The 13,406-nt window shown below is 34.4% G+C and overlaps 1 protein-coding gene across 1 annotated transcript; it reads right to left on the bottom strand.

Moving 5' to 3' along the window:
* Positions 1-1,308: 1,308 nt before the first annotated feature.
* Positions 1,309-2,076, bottom strand: LOC106835855 (olfactory receptor 5T1-like). The gene has a single exon (XM_014848456.3). The coding sequence runs from the start codon at positions 2,074-2,076 to the stop codon at positions 1,309-1,311; it is 768 nt and encodes a 255-aa protein (XP_014703942.1).
* Between the last annotated feature and the right edge of the window lie 11,330 nt (positions 2,077-13,406).

Genomic DNA, 13,406 nt, shown 5'->3' with positions numbered 1-13,406 from the left:
CATCACAAGAGGGTAAAGAGTCAAGGAAAAAAATAGAGTCCAAACTGAGTCAGGATCACCCCTGCAGGGAGACTCATAAAGATGGCTAGGGCTTACTTGTGGGAAGAGCCCAATATGCCTGCCAGTTGTACCTTATTCTCTGATGTGCTTAATCTCCTGTCATTCTTGAGTTTAAGTATAATCTTGATAAATGCTAATGACTAATCTCTGTATTTTGAGAGGAAATAAAGAATGGGTTTAGTGCTCATGTTCTGGATGAAATAATAAAATAATAAAAGAGGAGAAGTGCTCCCTCACAAACAGCATGATGATGGACAGCAGGAATTTTAACACATTTTCTGTGGTCCTTGAACCATAGGCTGGGATTAGATTGCTGCAAATGCATAGATCTAAGCATGTAGCAGAGTACTTTGAACTGGATTCTGATACCAATGACTCCGTACAGAGTGGATTGGGATTATATGAACTGTGAGTTTATTTTCATTGAGGTGGTATTTGCTCAAGCTAGGCAGTTATAATTATAAAGTTACTTGTGATTGCCACTATGGGAGCCTATCCAATTTGAGTGATATGGAGATGAAAGATAATACTTACAATTTAATGTAAAGGTTACATACATATATGCCTGTGTGTATGTGTAAATAAACTAATATTTGTATTTTTAAATCTTAATCCCCAGTACCTCAGAATGTAACTGTACTTGGAGATAGAGTCTTTGAGGAGGTAACTACCTTAAAATTAGGCATTTAGAGTGGGCCTTAATCCAATATGACTGCTGGCCTTGTGAGAGGAGGATATCAGGAACAAACATTCAGAGAGAAAATATCATGTGACGACATAAGGAGAAGTTGGTCATCTGCAAGCTAGGGAGAGAGAAGTTTCAGAAGAAATCAAATTAGTCAACACCTTGATCTAAAAGTCTAGCATCCAGAAGAGTGAGAAAATAAATTTCTGTTGTTTTATCAATCCAGTCTTTGGTACTCTGTTTTGGCAGCCCCAGCAAAATAGTACAACCAGTATCAGCATACATATGTGTATATGTTTGTGTGTATTTGGGGGACATATCTATATCTATATCTCTCTACATATAAACTTAGAAGCAGTTGGATAACAGTTTTCTGCATGTGTAAACACTGCATAGATAGCTGGTTGACTATGACCTTTATTTAACAATTTCTGAGAACAGAAAGGGACTATGAAACTAAAAACAATACTTTAACCATAACTTTTTGATATAGAGACAATGAACACGGATTTTAATTGGCTTCAATTTAATATTTACTGTGAAGAGTATATATTATTGATAAATCAATTTTTCCCAAACACTCTTTTTACTGCCTCTTTTGCGTCTTTGTTCCTTAAACTGTAGATGATGGGATTCAGCATGGGAATGACCAGGACAATCAGGATAGTGACAATTTCAATAATGCCTGTAAAGTAGAAGACTAGAAGATGGTTTTTGCTCGTGTCAGAACAAGAAATGGCGAGGACAGGAGGGATGTCACAAAAGAAATGTCTAATTTCATTGGATGCACAGAAAGATAGGGTAAATGTTGCCCCTGTGTGCACTGAAGCATTAAAAATGCCACAAAGATAGGAAATGATGATGAGTGGCACGTAGACCCTGGGTGACATGTTAACTGAATACAGCAGAGGGTTGTAGATTGCTACATAGCGATCATATGCCATTGCAGCCAGGAGAAAGCATTCTGTGGTTGCAAAAGTAACATAGAAAAACATCTGTGCTGCACATCCAAGGAATGAAATAGTTTTATTCTCTGACAGGAAATTGATTAACATTTTTGGGGTGACAACCGAAGAAAGGCAGGCATCCAAGAATGATAACACACTCAGAAAATAGTACATAGGGTTGTGGAGCCGGGAATCCCCAATAACCAACACAATCAGTCCCAAATTTCCTACCAGCGTGAAAAGATAGATTGTTAGAAATAGCAAAAATAGGAAGAGTTGCACCTCAAAATCACCCAAGAAGCCCACCAATATAAACATGGTAACTTCACTCGTATTCTTCACCTGGATTGTGTATAAATCTACATCTGATGGCAACTCTGGCATTTCAGTTTTTATTTTTATGTTCTAAATGCAATATTTTTGGAAATAGAATGCACTCAGTTACATCCTCACGTTTGCTTCTGAGAAGAGCATATTGGAATCCTTGGCAGTGAAGGAATAGGCAGTGATGAAGAAGTTGAGTTCAAGTGGATGTATTGCCCTGTATCGATAAAGTAATTATTTCATTTGGTTGCTTGATAAATTTATCATGTGAAGAACAGCCAATCTACTTGGTTTAATTGTTAGTGTATTTTATCTTACACTTACTCCCTCCTCTCTTCATATTACATCACCTTAAAACTCACAAAGACAAATAAATATACAAATTTTTAAACGCAAAAGTATTATAATAGATAGTACTACACATCTGAGTTTTAATCCCAGGTTTTCCACAGTGTACATGACAAGCCTTTCCTTAAAGTTCATAATTAGTAAAATTGAAGCAAATACACTTAAATCACAAGATTGGGTTGAAATAAACTATAAAATCAATGTGAAAATTATTTAAATTTTAAAATATTCCCAGGTGGCTAGAAAATGCAGTGTTAGACTTACTTTTCAGCTTGTTGTACGAAGCACCCTTTTCCAATCAAACAATTTGATATCTTTTCTGGCTATTTTCCCATTTCATTAGGACTTCTATAACAGTAGTGAATAGAACAATAGATGTTATCCTGGAGGTAGATTCAATTTGTTAGGAAACAAAGATAGAGCATTGTGTTTTGTTTTGTCTTTCCATTTTCTTTCTTTGAAACACATAATACTAAAGTATCCATTTTGTTCTCCACAATTTATAATACTGCTAATGTTTTTCGAATTTTAACCAAATACCAATGTAAAATTTTTCTCTATTCATATACTTATTATCCCTGCAAAGACCTTGGGTGTATTTTTGAGACATATTTCTGTCAAAATAAATCATGGCCATTTTTTATACCTCCTTAGAAAGTTTCTAAAATTTCTATAAAATAAATATCTTCTAACAAGAGATAATACACTGTTTATAGAAGCTATTGCCAACAGAATTAATTCCTTATTTAAACCACAATATCCTATTTTATATCTGGTATATTTTTATATGCCATCAGATTGTTTCTCTTCTGGGGGAGTATAATGAAAGGAAAGTGTATATTAAACAAAAAGTTAAAGAGTCACCTGTATCTGGATTGTAAGTCTCCATCATTGAAGCATTATTAAACACTGCATCTATTATATTTAGGAGTAAAATTTCAGCAGGGAGACTGGTGTGTATCCTTTGGCTTTTCACAGAACAAAATGTATTTAAAGGGGTGAAAAATCTATCATGTTCAGGGTTTGGCTGAATTCAATGACCTACAGATGATTTATGTTCCTAACATGAAACACACCACATTTTTTGTCATATTGAGATGACCATGCAGCAAGAAGAGACTGAGCAAAGTGTCATTAGAAGGTAAAGAAAGTCACGTCTTTATTTTTGCAGGAGGTCCTCCTAGTTTTATGTCACAGATTTTCCTAATATATGGAATAAATAGCTTTTTAAGGGTGGGATTATGAACAAAAATGCTCATTTAATCCTTACAGAATTCTACAGTAAAAAAATACTAAGGTACATACTGACCTTTGTGTTAATTAAAAAAACTCACATATTATTCACAATAACTCACAAACCCAACTGAATTATAATAAATTTTAGTTTTGTTTGAATGGTTATACTAATAAAATAACATAAACCTCAATTGATAACAACATATTAATGTATATTTTAGGCATCACAAAAATACATTTATGTTTATAAATTTCCTCATTTTCTATCTTTCTTCATAGCTCTCTCTCTCTCTCTGTCCCTCTTTCTCTCTTTCAAGAATACATGGATTCTTGTTATCTATTGAGTCAGGGATCAAACAGGAATTGAGCAAACAGGAAGAAGCACAGTGAAAAAACTAACATGATGCAAGCAAATTTTGAAAATTTGCCAATAGGTGGTCTACTAAAGGAATCCATTACAAAATGCATGTTAACTGACATACACAGAGGAAATCTCAGCTACATTACAATTCTAACCTTTACTTAACTGATGTGTTCAAGACCAGATAATTGTGAAAGAATAAGAATATTTTATTTGGACCCTAAAACCCTGTATTAAAATCTCAGATTTAATACCTATTCACAGAGTGAACTTGGGAAAGTAACTATTCTTCCAAATCTAATAATAGCTAAAATTGTCCAAATATTCAGGCATATCTTTGATACTACATGAACATTATGTGACTTCAAAGTGCTTGTTAATGAGATTCATTAAAAGGTCTTACTAAAGTGTCAATTTTATGTGAAGGCTACACATAAATGAAATGGCTTTCAAATTTTATTTAACTACAACAAAATACATAGGGAGCTGTAAAATCAATTTTTCATCTAAGCATTGAGCAATGAACCAGCTCCAAACCAGAAGCTAAGTATTTCTTTTTTTCTCTGCTTTTTCTCCCCAAATTCCCCCAGTACATAGCTGTACATTTTAGTTGTGAGTCCTGCTAGTTGTGGTATGCGGGACGCCACCTCATCATGACCTAATGAGCAGTGCCATGTCCACATCCAGGATCCGAACTGGCAAAACCCTGGGCCACCAAAGCAGAGTGTACAAAATTAACCACTCAGCCACGGGGCCAGCCCCTAAGTACATAGCTGTACATATGTTTGTTATTTGACATTTAATATATATTAAAATATCAGTCTCATGAGATTAAGCCCAGTGAATCCCAATATTAATTATCAGGCATCTTAAAAATGCATCTCTGTCCTTACATTCTGACTTTGGACATGTCAGTAAAATACGAATCAGTTTTTGTAACCCCTCTGATAATTTGGCCCATAATAAATTTTTCATAACTCTTAATATCTCTGATCTTATCTGTAGGGCAAGCATGTGGTTTATGAATGGGGACATGTTTTATTCCCAGTCATGTCCCATTAGAGCAATTATCCACTTCACTGTAGGAAACTGAGGGGAGAATAGACAAAAGCCTGAGGTTTATTTACTTTCTCCAAGGTGTTCTTCAAACAGACATCTCTGTCAACTAATATTTAGGAAGATTATAACTGATTGTGTTTACATTTAGCTAATCTCACGTTAAGAGAGAGGCTAGAAAGACAAAAATATACATCCCAAATTTTTAACAGAACGTTATGATTCTGGAAAATTACAATCAGTTCCTCAACCCTCATGAGAAGAGCTACAAGAACTAAGCTTGAGAAGTAAAACTAAAGTAGCTACCACGCATTGTTAAGTCATTACTAGAATGTAAATTTTTTGTGTACATTATCTTATGTAATCTACACAGCAACTTGCAAACTAAGCCATTCAGTGTCCATTTGTAGATAAGAAAACTGAAGACTAGCTAGACCTGTAAGTTGACCAGGCTCACATAATAAATTCGTAGTAGAGTCAATCCAGTTTTCCCTGTTGCCACACATTAAGCTATTTTCATTTGACCATACTGAAGACTCATGGTGACATGCCATAATTCTAGAACTGTGATCCCCTAGAAATAATGCAAAATAATATCCTCAAGTATTTGAATTTTTTTATAAAGCTGTCAAGCTTAAGTACCATGATATTAAAACAAAACAAAATAAAAACTTGAAGTACTTCCTAGATGAATTACCTAAATAATAAAATATATTTAAAATTCATTTGTATCCTTCCATGAAAAAAAATTATGATTCCTCAATGGCATAAATGTAATGGGAGTCTTTCCTATTTGCCTTCTCTCGTTTTTTTTTTTTTTAGGAAAATCAGCCTTAAGCTAACATCTGCCATCAATCCTCCTCTTTTTGCCAAAGAAGATTGGCCCAGAGCTAACATTCATGCCCATCTTCCTCTACTTTATATGTGGGTGCCTGCCACAGCATGGCTTGCCAAGTGGTGCCATGTCTGCACCCGAGATCCAAACCAGCTAACCCTGGGCCGCCAAAGCAGAATGTGCGAACTTAACCGCTGTGCCCCCAGGCCAGCTCCAACCTATTTGCCTTCTTATGTTCCCTGGAGTTATTTCATTTTTAATTTGATTCTGAGCTAACTAGAAATTTCTATGTCAGATTCAAATATTAAAACCTAGAACATAGTTTTACATTCAAGGTTATAGCTTTTAAAATATTTTGTAACTAAAATATTTTGTAAAATCTTTCTTCTTACCTGTGGAAATGAACTGCTCACTCCAGGTGTGCTGTGAACCTTCAGCATTTAGACCCCTTTACCAGGTTCCTGAGCTCTTCTTCAAGTCCACCGGGATGTTCAAAATAGAAAACACAGTTCTTGTCTTCTGAGACAGACAAGTAATGAGATGATTTTGTTTTTTCTGTAGTAAACAAATGAATGGTTCTGGAGCAATGAACTAGATGATAAGAAATGATTACATGAATGCAGTTTGGCCTCTGGAATATAATGATTGCTCAGTGGAAAAGAGAATTTGCATAGGACTGGAAAAGAAATCTAATGATACAGGACATAGTCCCAGGTCTGATACTAAACATACAAACTAAATATGTGGCATTGTGTTGATGACAAATTTTCTGAAGTGCAGTGTCCTCTTCCTGGGAAAATAACCTGTTTACTTCTTTCAAAATCCTGTAAACATGTACATAATGAAATAGTATGAAAGCACAAACTATGATAGAATTCCTAATCATTTAATAAAGATTACTATAACTTTTAAAGTGCTACACTTCTGCATATTATAAAGGTACATTTAAGCTCTTTGAGAGTATAATAAAATAGATAAGATGAATATATGAGCAGAAAGCATTGACAAGGGGAATGGGACAATATATGGTTAAGGGGTTAATATCTAAAATATACAAAGAACTCATACAATTCAACAACAACAAAACTAACAACCCAATTGAAAAACAGTCAAAAGATCTGAAAAAATTCTCCAAAGGAGATATACAGATGGCCAACAGGCACAGGAAAAGATGCTCAACACCATTAACTATCAGGGAACTGAAAATCAAAACCACAATGAGATATCACCCTACTCCCATCACAAAGGCTATAATTAACAAGACAAGAAACAATAAGTGATGGAGAGGATCTGGAGAGAAGGGAACCCCTCATAAACTGCTGGTGGGAGTGCAAACTGGTGCAGTCACTATGGAAAACAGTGTGGAGATTCCTCAAAAAGTCAAGAATAGATCTACCATATATCCAGCTATTCCACTGCTGGGTGTTTTTCCAAAGAACATGACAACACGAATGCATAAAGATACATGAACACTGATGTTCATGGCAGCATTATTCACAATAGCCAAGACTTGGAAGCAACCTAGGTGCCCATCAAGGGATGAATAGATAAAGAAGATGTGATATCTATACACAATAAAATACTACTCAGCCCATAAGAAATGATGAAATCTGGCCATTTGTGACAACATGGATGCACCTTGAGGGTATTATGCTAAGTGAAATAAGTCAGAGAGAGAAAATCAAATACTATATGATCTCACTTATAAGTAGTAGATAAAAACAGCAATGAACAAATGTACAGAAACACAGATTGGACTGGTGGTTACTATAGCAGAACCAGGGAGGGAGGAGGGTGAAAGGGGTGATTAGGTACATATGTGTGGTGTACAATGGTAATTTGTCTTTGATGGGTGAGCATGATGTAATCTACACAGAAATTGAAATATATAACGATGTATGTCTGAATTTATATAATGTTATAAACCAAAATGTTATGGTAATAAAAAAGGAAAAAATGAAAACATTGCTTTATAATAAAAAATATATATATATAGTTTTCCTAGAGATTTCAGAAGGGATGGGAAAATTAGTTATTTAATAGCTCTAAAATCTATAAATAAATAATGCATTGTGTAATTTTAAATTAATAGATGTAACTATATATTATATGAATGTACACATTATTTGTATTTATTTATTTATATGTCTAATAGTTATTTGAAAACAATATTTTTAAAAATAGATATCTGGTATGAAAATAGGAGATTTCACACACAAATCTGTACTCCACTTACCTGCATACATACATAGAAAACGAATAGAAATATGATCACCTATGTTATTTTGGATAACTCACAGTAAATTCTTCCATTATCTTTTCTTTGTTTGACTGAAAGTTTGCTACTGATTACTAGGAATGTGTGTTTTCATGTAATCAATAAAAGAGCAAATCATAAATTGATTGATTATAAATAAGGAAAATGATGATAGTTGCTTTTGCTGTTTTCCTGTTCATAGTGAATAAATAACTCATTCATTTTCAGTATCTCATGATTACCTAGTGAATTTTTCCTATATGCAAGGAACCTATCTCTTAGAAACTATGATCTGTCACCAGGACTTATGGTTAAAAGAGAATGTGGTGAAGCACACACCTGTTCTTAAAGCATTTTCCCAGAAATAAGGAGAGATAGTTCTACTCATATTTATATGCTCTTACCTGGTTCTAAGAGAGCAAGGAAGTGCATGGCAACTATTTACCTGGAAAAAGGCAGCAAGATTGTGTATTAACATCCCTGATGACAAAACTATGTAGAGAGTGCACGAGCAAAGCAAAGAATGATTGAATCAGCAATAGTTTCAGAAAATATGCCCATTATACACTTTAACAATCTAATGGAAATGATTGGAGACAGGGGAAGAATAGAAGAAAGAGAAACATACCAACAACAATAGTTGCAGGAAAATTTTCTAAAAATGTATTGAACACAGAACAGCCAACTGTGTGGAATGCAGAGGAAATTGCTGAGGGACAGTCATGAACAAATAAATTGTGATTAGTTTAATCTGTTTATTTTGAGGATGGTTCTTAAATGCAGCCATAGACAAATGATAGAGATGTTCGTTCCTAAAAATGGGAGGCTTCCAAAATCAAAACTAAAAACTGCGGCCTTGTGATTCAGCTGTGGGCAGAGACTGGAAAGGTTGCAAGTAAATGGTTACAGAAGGCTGAATAAATCATGATCGAGCTGTTAGTTGATGGTGGAAAAGTGGTGACAAACTTTTAACGGAAGCTGTATAAAGTGCAATTCATTGTTATATAGCAACCAAAAACAAAGAAAGAAAAACTGGCAAACTAGTGCCTGCAGTAACTTGGAAGACATTAAATGTACCTAATGAACTTGTGAATCTGGCTAAGAAAATTACCAGGAGAAATTTTCAAGTGTCATGTTAATTATTTTATATGCCTATGATCAGAAATGAAAAAGTATACAAGCTCAATACAGAACTATTCAGTTTGCCAACAGATTGAGACAAAGTATAGAAGAACCAGGACCCACTGAATTATAAACAAAACTTCTTTGTATCTCCATCTTCTGGGATAGAGATTAAACCAAGTGTGTGGTTGTATGACTCTGTGATAACACCTCTGAAATCCTTAAGGCAGTGCTATCTCAAACAGACAAAAAATGGTATCTAACAATTTTAAATGTTTTGTCCTATAGTAGCCTGACATGTGCAAAGTAGGGGAGATTATATTTTGAAATGATGTATGGAAGTGGCTATTAGAAGTTGTACTAAACCCAGATAAGAATCAGAGGGACCCATAGATTCTAAGGAAGTGTTACTTGTGGAAGTACCACCAGCATGAACTAAAAGGGACTGAGACCACTCAAAACAAAAAGATATCTTGGGGTCCAAAGATATCTATGGACAGAAAGGAGACTGGGAAAATAGCTCTTGTTCAAACAGGAGACTTTTGTTACAGGAAAAAAAAAAAGTAAAACTTCAGAGGGCAGAATGAAAAGGCCAGGCATTGAGGCCAAAAAAAGGGATTGAGGAGCCAATCACAGAGAGCAGACTTGGCACTACTCTAGACCATTGTCTGCCCCTGGATTTAGGAGCCTTGTAAAATGTGCCTAATTTAAGAATTATTATGGAATTGTAACTCTTTTATGTCCCTGTTCCTCCCATTTTTGAATGCAAGAATCTATTGTAGTTGTCCTGCCTCATCTCATCATCGTATGTTGAATGTGCATGTATGTGGAATAGGAGAGAGTGTGTGATACTTTTTAATTCAACTCACAGATCTATGAATCAAATAGAACTTGAAAAACTACACATAAGGAGCCTAACCCACATTTGGACCTGATGCAGATCATGAGATCATGGACCTCAGCCTATTGTCATGGTTAGGTGGGTCTTGGAACATGGAAATATACTTGCATGTTGGAGGGCAGTGAATACCAGGGAGCAGACTCTGATAGATTGATATAGTAATGACATCTAATAAATCATGACAGCTTTTATCCACAGCTTTGTATAGTCCCCTTATGTGTTGACTCTGGGAAGAGCTATGTGACTTACTTTGGCCAATGGAACATTAGCTAATTCATCACAGGCAAAGGCTTGCAAAGCCTGTGTACTCTGTGACTGCTACTCTCTTATTGCTGGGAATTCTTCAACCACTTGTGTGAAAAAGCCCATACCAGTTTTCTGGAGGATGAAAGAACAATGGAGAGTGTCCCCAGCCATACAAGTTGAGGTCAAAACACTTGTGAAAGCCTAGATAATATCACATAGAGAACAAAAGAGCCTTCCAAGCTTAACTCAGCCAAATTGCGGAATTACAGAATTGTGAACAATTAAATGATTATTATTTTAAACCAGGGCTTAACCAATGTTTTTCTATGAAGGACTGGATAATTAAGAATTTTGGCTTTGTGGGCCAAATATTATTGTCTCTGTTACCTATTTTTGTTTTCCCCAACATTAAAATTATGTCTCACCACCCAGTAATTTAGAGACCAAGCAAACCATGCTCATGTGATGAAACATGTGATACATTTTTCTAAATGTGTGGATGATCTATATCTGGAAAATTACGGACATAAAAGTAAAAGTGAGGAAGGCAAAAATCCACAGCAATTGTTAAAGGTCTGAAATATAATAGAAAGATTTTTAACTGTTTTCTGAAAGTAATATTAAATAATGAAATGGTATTTCTCCACTTAGAAACTCCTGCTGTAGTAGGAGAACTTTATACCACAAAGGAACTGAAGAGAAGGACAGGTCATCTACAGAGAAAGTAGTTTTAAAAATTAAACTTGAATGATTGCCAAAAAAAGCAGTCTTCTCGAAATTAAATTGATACACGAGAGAACATGTCCACAAGGGTGAGCATGACTGCTTCCTACTTAAGAGCAGAGCAGTAATGTTTGAAGCTAGCAAGAATATTGTAAAATTACAGTCACTTCCTGATGAAAGAACTTATGTTTATAGGTTAAAAAGCTCTACACTCACATAGTTTCATGCAAACCTGTAAAGGTAAGCTATATTTGTGTTGGTAGACTGTTTTGTTTAAGGACAGTTCTAAATTTGAGGATCAAGTTGCAATGAATGAAACAGAAAAGCATGGAATCCTGAGATCTTTATCTGAAAATGAGTTAACTACTTAAGATAACTCATGCAGTTCTTAACTTTCTTAATTATAAACTAAAATAAAATTAGACATGTCAGATAATGATATTTACAATAAAACATATTCACTTAAGGTAATTTTGAAATGAGTACTAATGGAAATAGGGACATATGACACATTATTTGTCTGCTCAGCTTTATTTATCAAAGTATTAAGGCAAAACTATTTCAGCTGATGGCGCTAGAAGGTGGAGATGGGTGTAGTAGATGTGATGAAATAGGAAAACATAATATTTGCTTGGAAAGTTAGAGAACAAATATTAATAAGGTATAATGGGCACTGTCAAGCAGTGTTGACTGCCTGATATTGTATGGCATTAATATGAAATGAAGCAAGATGGTGTGTATATGTGTGTGTATATTTGTTTACTTTTTTTCAGTCCCATTCATATGTTCTGGCCATTTGCACTCCCAAAGTAAATAATAATTGAGTTTAATCAAAGTTACACTTTATTAGGCAAAATTATGAAGGAGACGTAGAAGAAGGAGATTGTAGTCCATTGCAAGGGAATAGAAGACAATGGATCATAAAATGTTACATAGGCATGAGGGGAAATATGAAAACAATATTTTGATGAATGGGTCACATCTCTTGATTGAGTTAAATATTAATTGATATTTATGATAAACTGTATAGTGGATAATATGGAAGTTTATTGAATAGCATGATGGGATTAGTGCTTTCCATATTTAGCATAAGTGATGAGAGAGGTATACAAAGTGGAATGATAATATTACATATTTATTCCCTCAGTATCAAAGCATCAGTTTAAGAAAATCGATTCTCATTGAAACATAAGTGAGAGGACCTAACACTCATTTTGAATAAGAATTAAAATCTTTAAGGGAAAAAGTTTGAACTGAAAGAGGATGGAATGAGTCAACCAATATAGAAAAAAATTGATGAACTCAGACAAAAACAATAGAAAAATTCTGTTTCATAATTCCCCTCAATAATAGAGTGAGTAGATATTATTAGATATAATAAATTGATATTATTCCTCCATAATAAGCTCTAAACAACAATGCACACTTCTCACTATCTCTCGTATCTTTACATCTGAGTATAAAAATATGTACTAAGATTTTATTTCTTGGATTGATTTTAACTGCACACATCACTTCATTTCTGAAGTCTCAAATCTCTTTTCATATAAACAGAGCAAAGCAGTGGTGGAAATAATCTAAGAGATTATATAAATACATTCATGCATCTATCCAGTTAATAGAAGAGGAAGATGTGGTTCTGAAATATTAATGAATCAATCATCTTTAATTTACTATATCTAAAGATGGAGAACAAATTAAAAACAAAAAATCAAATAACACTACAATGATGGAATTTGTTGTCTTGGGGTTTTCTGATATTCCTAATCTTCAATGGATTATTTTTGGGGTATTTATAGTAATCTATCTGACTGTCCCATTGTGCAATAGCATGATAATACTGATAACAAGAAATGACTCAGCTCCTAGAAGCCAAGGGCATTCTCTGTCTCCTGCCTTCTTCCATTTCCCTCACCTTGAATCTCTGATATTCTTTCTGTCTCTGACTGCTATACCTAGATTTATAGGACTTATGTCATTAGGTCAGGCCTACCTGGATAACCTCTCTAATTTAAGATCAACTGATATTGGATCTTAATTACATCTGTAAAATTCCCTTATAATAATGCCTACATTAGAATGTGATTGAAGAGCAAGGAGGAGATATATGTATAGCAGGGAGCAGAAATCTTTGGCCATCTTAGAATTGTACCTACCACAGTTATAAAATAAACAAATGCAAAAATCAGAAGAAATTATAAACATATAAAAGCAAAAACTAAACAAAATATTAAAAAATGGAATTAGCAGCTGGCTTCATGGGTGAGTGGTTAAGTTTACTTGCTCCACTGCGGCGGCCCAGTGT

This window comes from Equus asinus, chromosome 17 (genome assembly GCF_041296235.1).
Source record: "Equus asinus isolate D_3611 breed Donkey chromosome 17, EquAss-T2T_v2, whole genome shotgun sequence".
Lineage (NCBI taxonomy): Eukaryota > Metazoa > Chordata > Mammalia > Perissodactyla > Equidae > Equus > Equus asinus.
Note: the sequence above shows the minus strand (reverse complement) of the source record. Positions and strands in the feature narration are given on the sequence as shown.

Bases quoted from the DNA above. Each gene is read 5' to 3' on its own strand.
- LOC106835855 (XM_014848456.3), bottom strand. From the start codon at position 2,076: ATGCCAGAGTTGCCATCAGATGTAGATTTATACACAATCCAGGTGAAG.